At 36.8% G+C, this 17,625-nt stretch overlaps 1 protein-coding gene across 1 annotated transcript in view; it reads right to left on the reverse strand.

The window, feature by feature from the left end:
- LOC149578539 (sodium/hydrogen exchanger 1-like) overlaps positions 1–17,625 on the reverse strand; it is a 179,723-nt gene that overhangs the window by 120,078 nt on the left and 42,020 nt on the right. Inside the window, exon 3 of the mRNA XM_089829718.1 lies at positions 4,611–4,708. Within this exon, the coding sequence (XP_089685844.1) occupies positions 4,611–4,708 (98 nt within the window). The remainder of the gene's footprint in view (positions 1–4,610; positions 4,709–17,625) is intronic.

Here is a 17,625-nt window from a genome sequence, read left to right on the forward strand (position 1 = left end):
AAATGACCTTCAAATAAACTCTATATAATATCCTAGACCTCCAGAGTCCAGACAGACTCCAGTGGTATTCCTCCAAAACCCAAACCAATCTTGAAAGCTTCCATGTTGTCTTTGGCATATAGTCTCCAACTTTGGACTGTGTTAGTATCGTACTCAATAGACAGAAGCTCAGTAGATAGAGTCTCGGTGGACAAAACCTTGGTAAACAAAACCTCGATGGTAGACAAAGCCGTGCCGAAAGCCAGAGCCTTGACTAATAGAACCTTGATGGACAAAGCCTCAACAGATAGATGGGATGTATTTGGATGTCATACGGTGATAATGGACAATGGTGTATGGTTAGCATCGTACGAGATATGCAGAGGAGTAGAGAGAGTGCATTGTACAAAGATGACAATGTCGAGATTCCACAGTGGACGATCAAACAGAAATTGGGTTAATATATATATATATATATATATATATATATAAATGCCAAACATAGAGGTGAACACCAAACACAAAAATATATGCAATATGTTGCCAAAACACACAAGTATCTTCAAAAACAAAGATGGCACTTGGATGTGCCAAATCCAAGTAAAGTGAAACAAGCAAACTAGGGTAGGTCAAAATCCTATTGAAATTGCAATAGCCAAATAGGTAAGCTCTTTCACTTCCGAAATGGCACAACAAGCAAACTCCCATTGGAATTCACAAAACAATAGAAATAACTCAAGTCATATACCTACAAAAATCCAACCCAACGAAGATATATATGTTGTCGGAGAAAAACTCTCGAGGGAGAAACAACGTGCCAATAGATGACACGAAAAACACCTATAGAAATATTATGATAGAAATGGGCCCTGAGATATACTAAATTGATCGATTCCCCCACACAATATTTTAATATCTTATCTTTATTTTATGACAGGGATATTATAGTCCTCTCATCCTGAAAATCGCTTGTCCTCAAGCAATTGCAAACCCAAGTGCTGAAAGATCTATTCACCCTCCCATGTGGCATCATCGTGTGGCAGATGTTTTCAATGTGCCAGAAACTCCTTGATAGTGCAGTTTCTTAGCTTCCTATCTTTAATGTCAAGGTTCCAATGTTAGTTTCACATCTTCATTGAGAGGCGGCAAGCCTGTAAATACAGTGATATTTTGTCCCACGTCTTTCTTCAAGAAGGACATGTGAAAGACATTGAGGATGCGACTTCCCTATGGAAACTCTAGTTTGTAGGTGACTTCCCCTATGCATCAGGTCACACAGTAAGGACCGTAAAAATGCGGCCTCAACTTTCTTTGCCTTCTAGTTTTAGAGATGATTGTTTGTGACTGTAGTCGAAGATATATTAGGTCACTCACCTCAAAGCTTTTCTCAATTTGATGTGTATTGGTATACATCTTCTGTTGATTTTGTGCCCGTTGGAGATTCTCCTTCAGAAACCTCAAAATTTTCTATCCCTCCTGTAGCCAATCCTTCACTCTTGATGCACAGCTGTCACCCAAAACCATGTCTATAAATGAGGGGGGTTCATAACCATAGAGTGCTTTGAAAGGTACCATTCCAATCAACATGTGGTAAGTGGTTTTGTAGCAGTGCTCCCCTAGATGCAACCATTTAACCTATGCCTTCTATTGTGTTGAAACATAATCCTGAAGGTACCCTTCTAGCCTCTTATTCACAATTCCTATGAAATTGACTGTCGATCTACGGGTGAAAATTGATCTCTATAAATAAACAATCTAACAATAGTTGATTGTGAGATAGTTGAATTAAAAACATGTTGTTATTCTCCATAATGGCTGAAATTAGTGCTATTTTTAGTATGTGCTAAAAATAAACTTCTCTAAACTAGTGACTTCAAATGATTTGATTCTAACTACACTTTCTTCTTCTCAACCATGGTAAAACCTCTAAAGCTCAAAAAATCTAAAAATTCAACATTCTAATGCCTTGAAACTAAAAACTATTTAATATTCCTTGGCACAAAACCCAACATATAGCTTTCTATTTTAACTCAACCCTAAATTTTCTAAAAACCATTATCTATCTCCATCTAGTAGGTAAACGAGTTCGTATTTGACAACATTGTCTTGGATTCCAACCTATGTTCCCTCGAGTTTCCGGGATGGGGACAGTAGGGGGCAATGGGACAATTTCGGAGACGGCAAAAATTTTTGCCGATTTTGGGGATGGGGTGGGGAAAACAAATGGGGACGGCAAAAGTGATATTTTAATTTATTTTTATTTGTTGTGTTAAAAAATTAGGGATGGATGCAAGTCCCCAATGAAGTCCTAGGGACAGGGATGTCCCCATCCCTAAAATGCTCGCTTTTTTGAGGGGGGACGTGTTCTTGAGGAACATAGATTCCAATACAACATCATTTTAAAAGATTCTTCTCAACTATTTGGATCTCTAAGATGCACAAAACTAAATAGAATCATAGCCAAAAATGAAAGTCAATTCTTGAGAGAATAAGAATTGGATGCAACAACAATAGTAAATGCGATGGAAAATAAAAGAATGTGGACTCTAATACTATTTCACTAACTGCAACTACTAAAAAATTGTTTACCATTGTGCCAAATCAATCTTCGAGACATAGTTGTTGGTCCTAGTACAAGCACCAAGATGGGTAAGGGATTTGGATACAACACAGGTTTCTTTCCTTATGTACGAGTTCAGCTAAATACGTAATATATATTTTAAAAAATTATAAAATATGAAAATGATGATACTCATAATTGTAGATAAACAAAATATTTAAATACGTCATAATTTGCAAAAATGAATATACTCATAAATTCATAATATCATAATGATTTGTCAAATATCAATAGAATATGAAAATTAGAAACAATATATTATAATTTTCATATTTCTCTTAACCGAGATCATTGAAGTCACATTTGGTTCAATTTCATAGGAACAACAATCAGCTCCCTTGCCACTCCCACTAGCCACAGCATATGCAAAATTCTCCAAAATTTGTAGAAACCTCCAAAAGTTGCAACTATAGCGTCTAAGTCAGCACACAGAACAATTACATCCCAATTCTTTGTTAGACACTCATTGTAATCAAGTTTCTTATGTGACAAGAGATGCAAGTTGGATCACGCACAAACAATTCCTTTTGCACCCACTTGATTGCAGTCTATCAGTAAAAATCATAGCATTCAACTGCCGCCATATTTATCTTGAATAAGAGACACAGATCAGAACTTAGTGGGGAATAGGTGAAAGTCTTTACATACCATGAGAAAAGTAAAGATAGAGATTGTAAGTTGCTTTGCTAGAGACCTCAAATTGAAGGTTTTTTCCTCAATTTGACCTTGAAACCAACCATGCTCTTTATTTTGAAACCTTGGGCTTGAACCCAATTAATGTCATTTATAAAAAACACTTGAAAATGATTGGGCAGGTTTTGATCAATAGAAGTCATGGAAGATGAGAATATTTCATAATGAGGGAAGACAATCACTTGCCTTAAATATTTCATCATATGAATATGGTGTCGCTCCATGTTGAAGTTTTTTGTTTTTACCTGTAGCTGCATGTTCTTTTATTCCTGTCCAGTATTACTAGTACATGTTTTCAATACATAGGAAGTTATGAATTTGGAAAAATTATTTTAATATTTGGGGATCTCATTTGAAAAATATTATTTGGTTAATTGAACTCACTCATAGAATTGAGAGTAATGATTGTTGGAACAAACAAGTAACAATCTCCTGCTATGTATCTGCAAATCTGCTGTTATGGCACAGTAGAAGAGAGAATGTCATGGAAGTCCTAATATCAGAAACCAAACTTGAAGGTAAATTTATAAACAATATTTACGTCATTTCAATACTAAGTATGCTTAAGAGGGCCCGTTGAAATGCCATTAATGCAACCTTAAATTAGATCTGTAGAACAAATTAAACTCTTTTGACTTGAATTTTAATTATATTATATGAATTTTGATTGAACTGCCTTAAGTTTGATTGTTAACCAGAGTTGAATTTTTAGTTTTTGTCATTAATACTATGGACTGGGGTGACAATGGTGTGCTCATAACTTCCTTAGATGTTTCCCATGGAATTTTCATCTCTGACAATAGGATTATGTCTATGGGCCCATTTAATTTCTTTACTTTTCTCTGATTTAACTGGATCTCTTTTGAAGTATTGGATCGATAGTTTTCAACCATCTTGAAGATGAAAAATTTCCAAATCAATGGCTTAATGTTAATCATTGTTTGGACTGTAATACACTTTTTCATACTAGATCTCTTTCAATACCTTTTCCGAATCAATCCTCTATAGTGATTGAACTAAACTAGGCCATAAACTACTCTAAGAAGAAAATATGCAAATAAGCATTAAGATAATTGTATTCCTTTGGTAATATTTTTGCCCTGATTTTGACTGGAAACTAGTGCATTGACATTTATGTTTGCACTGATGATCCCAACAAATCGAAAGAACAAAAATAGCGCATTAGTAATTATTCATAACATCGACAATACAAGAAAATATAAAACTTCTAGACTGTAAAAGTATTGCTTTTTTAATACAAATGAGCTGTCTGAAGTAAATATGCACAAATAATCCTTACTGCAAATAAACATCTTACCTGTGGATATTATACAGAAGGATACAAAGGTACCAAGTGCTCCAAATAATGAAATGGTCATGAAGTTGTGAAAAAATTGTTTCTTCTTCACCTGAAATCTGAACATATGTATACGAAACACTTCGAATCAAATATATCAAGACAATCAGCTTAAAGAGGTTGTCATTCATGAATCTAGCATCATGTTATCTTTCCAACAAAATAACTAGATACTCTGAAAACAGAACTAAACCATTATAGTTTGTAATTAATAATATAGATTAAATAAAGGATTACATATCAAGCAAAGAAACATGTTCTAACAACCTATTATGAATCTAGTATGAAAGATGAACTAATCAAACAGTCCACAAACCAATCCGATCAATATATCTTTAGAAAAATAAGTGCAATGTTATCACTGATGCAGAAAATTTTAGGAAAGAAAGGAACCTTAATAATTCCTTCGGCTTACTCACAACCATCCTTAAACCAAAAAATGGGCACTAACACATATTGACTATTTTCGGATAATGAATATAACATAAAAGTTAATCAAATTCTAAAAGCATTACACTATAGAGTAAAAAAAATTCCCATAGATACTAAATCTTATAATGAAAAAATTGAGAAAAAAGATATCACATTAGTTAAATATGCACAATATATTGTATGCAAAACATATTCACGACTGTATACAGATATTATAGGCATAAAGCAATTTAAGAGAATTAGATATATCTTCATAGATAAGAATATAATGTGAAAGATCTCCAACATATCAACTTGACTCACATAAAGGTAGTTGGAGGAAAGGGGTATATGAACAAGGCTTACAAATATGGTTCATGCAAGCAACTGATTACAAATGAGACTAATACTTAGCTCCTTTCAAAAATTAACATTAGAAAACAACTTTGATATCCATACTAAAACCCAGCAATGGAATTCTGGGAGTCTACTTTGAAATCCATACTAAATATAACATCCACACTCGAAGCAAAGAATGGAAGACAAAGAGCCACAACTCAAAATTCAACATTAAATGTCCCTTTGGGATTTGAACTTGGGTCCTCACAATAAGAACCCAACATTTTAAGCAATTCAACTCAACTCCTTGGAGAAGTTGGTGGAATATAAAATTTAAATGGACAAATAATTGAGTTTGTTAAATATATCTACCATACAAAAGAAATTGCCGTAGGCATGATTAATTGCAACAGTACACAAGAAACTATACCATGATCAAAACTAATCAAGAATTGTATTGAGGGTCACAAGGACATTACATTTTTATACTAGGGGAGAGGGCCCTGTACTTGAACGGGCTCCAATAGTTGTGATAGGAGTTGTTCACTTAATACCTACACTTATTGAGTGAATGTCCAATTTTTTTGACAACATTGTACCAATACTTGTGACTTTAAAGTTGTTAGTACAATGCTAACCACCCAAAATTGAATAAAATGTACCCTTATAAAAATTAACCAATGATGTGATGCCACATCAGCTGTTCAACTATTGGTACCCTTTATGCACGACCATTGGTCTCACTTTTTTTTGGGTTGTTTTGGACAACTTGGCAAAAAGCATGCTGATGTGGCATCGTAACGAGTGATGTGGACTTGAAACTTTAGTTATAAGTAGATGACTCACCAAGTAAGCTACTGTAAAAAACTGGGAGCGATTTGAATTTTTTACATAGGGTTTTGATAAGCGCGAAGTTAGGGTGTTCAAGTACTGGGTCCTTTCCCCTATGTTTCCTTCAGTCATGAAATGAATTATAACTTTATTTTAGTAGGTCCCAATAATTTATAAAAAATAGAGAAAAGCTAATGTAAAAAAAAAATCTGAGATACTTAATAAAATTGGACTCGTGGATCCATGTTGGAGCACTACATAAGAATGTCGATTGGGATTCATTTGAGCATCATATATTGTCTTCAATTTGTATTCTGTTTTCAGGAATTGAAGCACTGTGTTCAATCTCCTAAGGACACATTACCAGATCATCTATTTTCAGGTACAAGTCATACCAAAATCATGTATTGACTGAAATCATTTGTGCAATCTGATGTTAGCATTGTGTTTATTACATCATACCCACATACATGATCTCTTTAGTTGGTTTGCTCACTTATCATATGCACCTAATTTAAGCGGTTTCTTATTTGTATTTATGTTGCTGTTCCTAATTAATAATATGCTGCCTATCACCTATTTCTGCTCTTCATTATGGTATTAGAGCAGTATTCTTTCCTTTTCCTGTGAAAACTGGGGTAATGGAATAAATGCTACAAAGGAGGCATTTGAACCTGCAACATAAAAGACTTCCTGTTGGGCATTTTAATTTACAAGGAAATGACTTGCTTGAAAAACTAGTGTTAAAATCTGCAAAAAGATATCATGAGAAATAAGAGGTTGGCGTCCAAACGCTGTATATAAAGGTGTCAGCGTTTCTGCTGATTAGAAATAAATGCAACCACAGACCATTACATTCTGGTATGATTACATTGATGTACAATGTGAATAACGAGGCATTGGAGTTGCAAAATTTTGGCAATGAAAAAAGGTGTTCCATTGAGTAGTGTTGGGCATGCTAATTTCTTGCTAGACATTATAGATGTGTTTCTGATTGTTATGTCCCCTTCTACTAGCCATTATTTCCAGATGAGTCGCTAGCCCTTTTCACCATGAACTTGCAGAGTAACAGGGGCAATACAGGGATCGGTTTGGGATTTAGCTTAGGGATTTCCAGTTTTGGGCCAATTAGAGTTGTTTTGGCAGGGTTTCTAGATACTTATTATTTACAGTAAGTCAGGAAGAGTTCCTTTTTCTGGCTTTTCAGCATGTGAAGTGATTCCGTCTTCAAAGATGTTTTACAAATGTCAAGATCTCATAGGACATAAGGAAGAGACACTGCAAAAACTATCGACTAAATTGCGAGCAGCCTTGGAAGAGTGTCAGGCATTTGAGACAGATTTTATGTGCAATTTGGAACAAATAGGATGCATTGTTCTCACCGAGCATAATAATTTGATCTCTGTAGAAGAAATGGCTTCAGAAACACAAACAGAGTCAATGTTGAACTTGATTTTGAGGAATTTGGCTCACAAATGATGAATAGATTTGCAGCATATAAATCAGTGGCAAAGCATTTACAGGATTCAATTGCAGCAAATTACAAGATTGTAAGATCAAAATACACCAATACAATTAGGATTGAAGCCATATCAAGATCAATGGAGATCTCATATCTTCCTACAGTGTGTGACTATATCCGCAGATACAAGGCACTTCAAAATAATCCTTAGGATTATTTCCTCCATTTCTGTCTTCTTCTTTATTTCCATGTTTGTAGATTGAAGAGGATGTATTACATGAAAATGTGTAATTACATGTAATACTATTTTTTCTCCGTAGATAGACTAGATCAAAGTTGGTTGAGTTGCTCCCACTTTTCCCTCCTTTTTCTCAACTCATTTGCCTATATAAAGGAGTCCCCCTCATTGTAAAAATCATCTTTTATTTGTATGCAAGAGAGCTCTGGAGAAATTGTGCAAGCATAACTTCTTATTATGTGATAGAGAGCTTGGGTGCCTAAAAAAGAATGGGAGGACAGGACATAATTATTATGTGATAGAAAGGAGGTGGAAATAGAGTATCACTTTATTATGGAGAGCCCAGCATATAGCGACATCAGAGCTGGGTATGCGGAGATTTTAGAAAGTGGCAACCTAAACTACCTATTTGAAGAAGAGCAGTTGGACAAAACAGCAAACCTGATTATTAAAATCCATTGGTGCAGAGAGGAGTCAATCAACAAGTTACAGCCTAATTAAGTTCTTTTACGCTTTTTAGGGGGCATGTGTTGATTGTGAGTCCTGTAGGTTGTTGTGGGCTCGTGGACGTTATCAGAATCTTTCATTCATTCATTCATTCAATTCTATAATACTATTTTGAAAGAAAAGTGAATACAAAGAAACAATTGAAGCTGAACTTTGATTGAGTGCAATTGTGACTTGAGCAAGTTAGGAGCTTTGACTGTGATTTGCAATTGTTATCTTTGATTCATGTGTTTTTACATTCTTGATAATAGAGTATAAACAGTTAGGAAGCAATTGGAATCGAAGCTTTGAGTAGGAGCAATTGTGGAGATATATAGATTAAGAGCTTTGACTATAGCTTGTATCTCTTTCTTAATTCACAAAAAAATTAGAATTCTTTACTTCTGGAAGTCTTTGTGCCCCAATAGTAAAGGTTATTCTTATAGCATAGATAAAGACTGGACTTAGAGCCAAACTGGTACACTTTCAGCTAGCCTTTGAGTTAGTGTTGATTTAACAGTATCACCGTTTACAGCTTTAGATAGAAGTGCAGTTTGAGATTTTATCTTGCCTATTACCTGCTCCACGAGTAAGTGGATTCTTTTTGAAAGTTAAGAGGAAAGAATGTTGATAATACCCTTTCAAAATCTCTCAACTTCTTACTTACCTTGAGTTGATCCAAGGAATAGTGAGAAGGGGAAGCCTTCCCTTTAAGGTAGGAGAGACTTTTTCTCACACGCTATGGCTGGTCATCCTATTTTGTGACTACATTTCACTCAAAACTGTCAGTTGCAAAATATCCACCGAAAGGTTTTGCCATGAAACCCTCTACAAAAATGTTCACTCAAGATAAGGAATTATTACTCAAGCTAGTGTGCAAGCCCAACCTCTCCCCAATAGAATAACATAGCCTATGGAGTAGTAATAATAGCTTAGGGTTGAAGAAATCATTCATTGCCTCTCCAAAGTGGGAGTATATCATGGACATGGTAAAGAGAACTCACCGAAGCTAATAGGCATTAGACATTGCCATTTGGATGCTCAAGTTGATGAGTAGCATAAGAATTGGAAAGATATATAACTAAGATCAACTCTTGTCAAAGCATATGGGGGAGTTATTTCGCCTCAAGCATTAGACATTTGATATGTCGCACCATACTATTACACTATTCCTATATGCATTGAGGACGCATATACCACCTGACCAATGGAGGAAGTTTTTACCAACCAGCAGGGTGGAACCGTATAGATCCGTTGTGTACTATAGGACACATTTGGATACTCTTGTAGGCGATAGCAGTATGGAACCTCTTTGGAAGAAAGTCAGGCAAGAGGTGAAGACTAGTACCAACAAAGCGGACAAAGGGAATGAAGATAGTGAGGAAGAGTAAGAAGATACAATAGAAGAAGAGGTGGTAGCAGTCTCCTCTTCAGAGGGCTAGAGTATGGCAAAGGAGAGTTCTAAATGGCACCATACTAGGGAGGTAGTGTTGAGGCAAAATAGGAGACCATGGGAGAGAAGGAAGCCAGGGATAGAGAGGATGAAGTAGGGGACATGGAGGAAGGAATGGTGTATACACAAAGCACTCTACAATGGAGTTTGCACTACTAGAGGGGTCCATAAATGTACTAGAGACTAGAGAGGTTTCTACCAATACAAGAGAGGATCGTACAAGTACCAAAGAGAACTGTATCGGAGAGTCCTTACCAGTGATGTTCGATTGGGGTGCCAAATAGTCCATAGTGCCTAAAATTATATTCACCCTACATAACTTCACTGATGGCACATTTGGTCCCAACAAAGGGAGTTTGTCACACACATCATACACACATAGTGGTTGACCTAAGAACACATAGAGTGGGGCCCACCACCCGTTGTCTTGCAACCTCAAAAAGCATTGAGAAGGCTACTCTGGTTGCACTCATGGAAGCACTTGCACCTACCATTGGAGATGCCACCCTAAGCACCACAGTCGCAATTCCTACCATGGTGAGTGCAGTCCCTAGGTTAGAGGGTTTGAGACCTAGGGTTGACAGTCCAAGAGTTGAAGGTATAGACAGGGATAGAGGAGAGGACACCACTATCATACAAGAGGAAGGAGATATATTTGGCATGGACGTGAAGACTAAGATGGACATCCTCTTAAAGAGGTCCAAAATGGGGGTTGGCAATATCCCACCACACTCGCCAACACTATTAACAGTACAACACATTAATGAGAAAAGACAGACAAAGTAGGCACTGTTGGTCGTACAAGGTGAGGTTATTGAGGTACAGGAAGGGAGGACCCAGCAAGGGAACACCTCCCTAAAGGAGGCAAGGGTGACAAGAGATATTGTGTTAGAGGCCACTAAGGAGGAGGCTTCCATCCCAGTGTTCAAAGCCATACATACAGGATGCACTTGCATCCATCTAGCGATTCTTGACAGAGATGTTGGAGGGGATGGCTATAATGTCCCCATTTTATGAGAATTGGAGTTTGAGGGATTAGACTATTATTGTGTCCCTCATAGGCTAATTCTTGTGAATAGAGGATCTTCTGAGGCAAAGGCTTGATTAATGGAGGTTCTTTTCTTCTCCAGAATTCAGTATGTCCAATTTGGTCTTTGTCTGGCTTGTAGATTGGACTTCGTTTGGGCTCAGTTTCATATACTTACTATTGATAGTAAGTCTAAGATTGATAGAGATGGACCCTTTCTATATCTAGTAAGATAGGCATACAAACAAATTTTGCATTGGTTGACTCCGGTTAGTACAACTCATCAAAATAATGAGTATTTAATGAGTTATTAATATTTAATGGTCTTTATTGATGTTTAATTTTTAAGTTATATTATAAAGGTATACAAATTGACTTTATAATAAAGTGGGGGTCATGTTGAGGGAAATGACTAATTAATACTCATTGATTAAAAGTGTACTTTATTAATGATACATTCTAAATTCAACTCATTATAAAAGCACATATCAAAATCATTAAAGAGCTTTGATAATGAAGATTCATGGGAAAATATTATAACAGAGCCTTGGAGAGATAAAAAATCTTTCTTGATGCATTTGATATTTTGTTGATTTGGTTGAGAGTTGGAGACAAGGGTTTGAGTCTCGAGCTTGAAGAATTGTAAATTCTTTCAAGTTCAATAGTGAATGAATGAATAAAAGATTTTTAATGACATCCACAAGGCCATAAGCTTAAGGGACCCACATAAAACTCTTAGTTAGTCTAATGTGATTTCTCCAGACTATCTCTTTTGTTGTGAATCTGCATAAGTAGAATGGCCCCCTTTAGGAGTCTTGGTCCTTCGAAAAGGTCTTTTATGTTGTTCACTTTTAAAGTTTCTTTGTGCCACTCATATGCTGTACAATCCTCATATAGTGCTACTCATAAGTAGAATGCCCCCCTTTAGGAGCCTTGGTTATGAATGTCCTCATATGATGTACAATCCTTCAGATAGTGCCACTCCGTTTCTACCACACCCTTGTTGCAAAATCTACAAATTATGTCCTCCCACTCTTCCTTAGGGACCTCTCATCTACCAGTTTCACATCTCAAACAATGTGAACCCAATCTCAGTTGAGCGATTAGGATTTTTTCCTTTCCTTTGATCTCGGCTCCTAAATACTCTTTGTCATCATGTTCGCATGTGGGATTAAATTCTTTGACATAATAGGTTTTTTTTCTACCTAACCGGTTTGCCCACATGGCAAATATGATTTTTTCTACCATCCATTTTTTTATTTCCAAATTGTTTTTCGGGCACTCTCGGTAGTCAATGTTCCACTTGTTGAACCATTTATCGTTTTGTTTCTTCCATGTCTTCTTCCAACAAGCCAGTTCTCCGTCAACCACCCTACTAGGCTAGTGATGTGTATCCATTTTAATCACTTTTTTCAAATAGCTCAACAATCTGACAATTGTCAAGGCCTCCATTGGGAACATGCCTACCTCTACTAAAATAATCTCGTATGGAACTCTTGATTTGATTTTGAGATTAGTTGTGATGAAGTGTTTCTGAATTCTTTCAATTTGTCGCCATTTCTGGTTTGATACGCTGCTCCCCCATACCTTGCTGCCATATAAAATAATTGGTATCACCTACAACCCAAAAAAGGTTTTCTTAGTCTTCCAATCCCACAACTCTGTTGTCCTGCACCTATTTTGAAGAAGATAAGATGCCTTCCATCCCTCTGTATCCTTTTTGATCTGCATGTTTCCCAACTAAGCCAGTAATGGAAATCTATCCCCAGATACTTGTATTCTTCTACAATTTTTAGCGCTTTGTCATTAAATATGAAAATGCATTGTTGTTTTCTTTTCCTCAAAGAAAAGATCATGATCTTGGTCTTAAAAGTGTTGACCTCCATTCCTACCTCTGTGCAAAAGGTTTCTAAGTTCTTCAAATGTTCCCTCAGCCCCTGTGTTGTTTTAGCAATGAGAATAAGGTCATCAGCATAAAGAAGCAATCTGATCACATATTCAGCCAGCTGAATTCCCTCTCTATTGGCTTTGTTTAGCCATTCCTCTAACTTGTCAATATAGAGGCCAAACAAGGTAGGAGATAACGGGCACCCCTATTTGACCCCTATGTCGCTGCCAAAACATTCCGACATGCCCACTTTGGTTCTGATTTTCGCTTTAACCTGTTCATAAAGTTTATAAACAGCAGCTCTATACTCTGTTAGGACCTCCAATTCTTCCATCCTATTCCATAACTTATCCCTAGGGATGGTATCGAAAGCTTTCTTAAAGTCAACAAAGCAGCAAAAAGCCTCTTCCCCCTGTTTATCCCATGCTTTTTCGATGAGGAACCTTAGGTAATGCAGTGATCAATGGTGGAATGTTTTGGTCCAAAACCCACCCGTCCTGTAGCTCTTTTCCCTTCTTTTTCTACCTATCCGCTAATTTTCTGTTCTACCATACTTTTGTAGAGCTTGCTTAATAGGGGGTTCACCACGATGGTGCGGTAGTTGGAAGAATTACTGACATCCCTACTTTTATGGAGAGTGATAACCACACTAGTGATCCACTCCGTGGGAAAGCAGTCTTGCGTGACCATATTAAAAATGTTCCTAATGTGTGGAGTCAACAAATTTGCCCCCCACTTTAGAAATTCAGCCCGCAGCCCATCAATATCCTGAGCTTTTCCACTCGCTAATCTCCTTATCCCTAGAGTAACATCTTCATCAAAAAATAGTTCATCTGAATTGTTGATTGTGGGGAATGAAACTTCGTTCTCTGGTCTCTCATAAAGAGTCTTTGCATACTCTAACCATTGAGAATCCGTAGTTTTATTTTCAACCTATTTTTTAGCTTATCGTAACTTCCTCCAAAAATCTTTAGGATTGTGCTTTCCTAACATGATTAGCTCCTTCCTCCGATTAATCACATATTCCTCTTTTTTGGATTTGATCAGTTGTTTGTATTCTCTTATGATTTTTTTGTTTTCCTTTCTCCCTTTAAATTTCTTTTTTGCAGCCTTGCATTCTTCGTCATACCATGGGTTAGCCAAAAAGGTGTTTGAGATGCTCTTCTTTATCCTTGTTCTTTTAAAACCCTTTAGCGATTCCTGAATTAGTAGGATTAGTGAGTTGCTGCTGATGTGACTTTTCTTATCATTGTTTTCCTTGATATTCGTGATGTCATAATGCATTTGGATCTATTGTTCAAGAGCGGTGCAAAATATCTTTTTATTTTCATTGCTTATAAGAATCTTGCCCTCTTTATGTCCTTTTATGCTTTCATCTAGGACCTAGTCACTTTTCAGCCTTTTGACCTTCATATTTATTTAATATAGAGGGGCATATGGTCTGAATTTAGCTCTATAGGACATTGTTTAATTCTGAAATCAACTACCTTGGTGATGGTTGATTGTGAACATATCATATAGTCCACCACACTTTGTCCGTTATACGTTTTATAAGTAAATTTGTTTAATTTAGGCCACATCTTCATACCATTACACACAACCAACCCGTGGAGGTTGCATAGCCCTAAGAGTTCAGCCCCAAAGTGAGATGCACCGCCTTTTTCATCTTGTGAGGTCCGTTTACTAATACTATCATCATCTTCTTTTAGCCACAAGAGATTACTATCCTCTATTAGATCGTTGCCCAGCTGAATAGCTTGGTTACTTGCAGTCCTAGAATTAAAATCTCCTAAATGGATTGTGTTACTAGTTTGATTAAAGGAAAGCACATCTTTCTTTAAAGCTGCAAATGGGTCTTCATTGTCTAGATGTCTCTTTTTATAGAATTTAAAGCTTTTTGATGTGAAATAACACGGTGCTAGCCATGTGATCTCCTCGTCATCCTCAATCTTCAGCCATATAAACTATTTATTTGGGTCCTCTTTCTCCAATTTTATGTTTTTGTTCCACGTATCTTTTATCAAGATAGTAATCCCTCCATGACCTTTACCTATCTTTGTTTCTTCATTCCACACGGAGACTTTATTGTGCCCTTTGAAATCTGGAATCCTACACCCTTCATGTTCATGTGTTTCTATGAGACAAATAATGTCTTGCCCCTCGACTATGGGCCCTAACCCCGGTCGTCTTCTCCATGGATATACTCTACAATTCCAACTCACCATGTTTAGATACTCTCATGGGGCCCTGAGTTCCTATTTCTGATTCGCTGATTTATCAGCAATCTATGCTTTACTGTTTTTCATCCAAGCCCATTTGTCGGCAATCCTTGCTGATTTTACTTTCTCCCATTCCTTCCTCCTTTCCTCTTGCTGGTTAATGGTTAAATCTTAGTCTAGGTATATTTGGGTGTCTTTGAGCAGCCCCTTGTTCTTAAGATTGCGCTCTTGTCTTCTATGTTACTGAAAGTAATTCTCACATGTCTATTTTTCCCCATTCCCATACTTCTCCCAATTCTGTTTGCTTGCTGAATTATCCCATTCAGTTTAGTTTGTCCCTAAGGAAGTGATGTGTCAAAATCTCTGTTTTTTCACATTCCCCATAGTCTTTTAAGCCTTTCATAATGATGTTTACAGCCTTCTCTTGTATTTCTTTCTCCTCTCTAATTTGTCTCTTGACTTGTTTTTGAATGACTTCCTATTGTTCCATGGATGGTTCATTAACCACTTGTGCCCATGATTTGGCTTCTTTTATTTGCTCTTTTAGTTCATTTTCTCTTAGTACCATGCCTACTAATGTTGCTTGAACTTCCTCAATTTTTGGTGCGGTATCTGATTTAGTTATTTTTTCCAAGTTATTTTCTATTGTCACTTTCCCTTTGTTTAAAGTTTGTTTGATAGTGATTATTTCTTGCTGCCCTCTCTCGATGTCGTCTTGAAGGTTTAAGACATGCTTTTTCAACCATTTGTTTTCTCTTTCCAGTTCGTAGCTGTTTATTGTGACCTCCTTCAACTTTTATTTATCCTGCTGTCCTTTCTCCTCCAAGTCCTCTATCCTTCTTTTCATGTCCATAAGGTCATTCACATACATTTCTGCTATAAGGTTCTTGTAGAAAGCCCCCCTTGCAAGTTCCTTTGTCTGTCCCATCTCTTATTTTGGGAATCCCTGTCACAATTTCCTGAGTTTCCTCTTGTATTGGTGAAACATCGTTTGTTTGTTCCTTTGTATCGATTACTAGGTGGTTTTTAGCTGTCCTTAGTAAAATCATGATAAGTTTCCTCTTCTGCAGTTGTCTTTTCTTTTTTCGGATCTGTCTCCGTTTAAGTATCCCTAGGTATTGCTTTTCATTGACGAAAATGAATTTGGTGTTTACATTGTGATGCTCTTCCTGCTGCGTTTCTGGCAAGATGTATTGACAATCTGCGATAGCCCTTGGTTGTGATCGCATTTGAGGACTGCAAAGCGACCACTGTGTCATCCTGAGATTGTTCAAACACTGGTTTAGGTTCCCATACTATTGCTTGTCATGATCCTAGGTTTTCGGTGTAGGGCCTCCTATTATTAGTCTCACCATATTCTGCATTGCTAACCCGAATATAGAATCTCTATGTGTTTGTGTTCGTTGTGTGTTTGGGTGGGGTTCTTGTTTTGTTGTGAGAGAAAGGTGAATGCAGTTGTCGGGTTCCAAACCATTCATAAACAAATATAGTAGAAAGAAAGGAAAACAAGAGAGAGTTTGCAGAATCCAACCTAGAATCTTGGTGTTGATAAAATAATAGGGTTTTGTCGCCTGTTGCTCCCTGTGGGCCCCACCTGCCTCCTCCTATAGTGCTCGGTCTCTATGTGGACCCAATTGTTTGCTGCCTATTGTCACTGTCTTTTGTCGCTGCCTGGTCTAGCTACCTAATGATATCCTTGTTCTGACAGACCTGTCACTGCCTTGCTTGTTGTTGCTTGTGACCTGCTTGAGTAACAACTTGTTGTGACCTACTTGTCACAACTTGCCCTACTAAACCCATTGCTGCTAAACCCGTCGTTGTTGTTTATCATTCTACTTTGTAATACAATTTGAACACAGGTAGAGCTAGTTCCATTGCCTACAACCTCGTTTAAAATATGACGTTTGAAATATGAATGCTATGGAAGTATATTTTCTAGAACAAGTTCCATTAGAGGCTATTTCTAAATAGAAAACCCAATGTACTTGAAAGAATAATGCTCCATCTCCCATTTGGCACTGTTCCCTGCATTTAAACAAAACAAGTAAAAGATGATTAGGGCATCAAACTATTCTCTCTAAACCGGATATTCAATTGTAACATGTGAGCTTGTAGAATGGAATGGTAAAACACCCAACTAATTGTGCTAGTTGTTGCCTTCACTCAAAAGTCGGGATTGATATTGTTGGTTCCCAAAATCGTAGATTAGAATCCTATGAGCCTTGCCTGCTCAATGCTAGGATATCTAATCGGTTGTGGCCAATTTGGCAGGATCAATCAATTCAATCTAGATCCTCTACACTTCTAGTTCTGGAAAACCAAGGCCGGTGCACCTAATCCTAGATAACAAACTTGGATCCAAGACGTTTATAGTAGAGAGATCTAATGTAAAGACAGTTTCCCGAAATGGCAAGAGGTCAAGGAAACTTTTGGATTGCTAAAAGTGAGTATTAATCTTCGAAAATACGAATACTTTAATAAACTTGTGTTAATGCTGAAATAAGATCAAAAGTGAATTATTAAAACAAATAGATATCAAACCCTTGAAGGAAAAAGATTAGATTTTTTCCAGCATATAGATTGAGAATTATAAACGAGTTATTGATTAGTGCTGAAATATAA

This window comes from Cupressus sempervirens, chromosome 1, assembly GCF_028749045.1.
Source record: "Cupressus sempervirens isolate cs-2001-9-10 chromosome 1, ASM2874904v1, whole genome shotgun sequence".
In the NCBI taxonomy this organism is placed as follows: domain Eukaryota; kingdom Viridiplantae; phylum Streptophyta; class Pinopsida; order Cupressales; family Cupressaceae; genus Cupressus; species Cupressus sempervirens.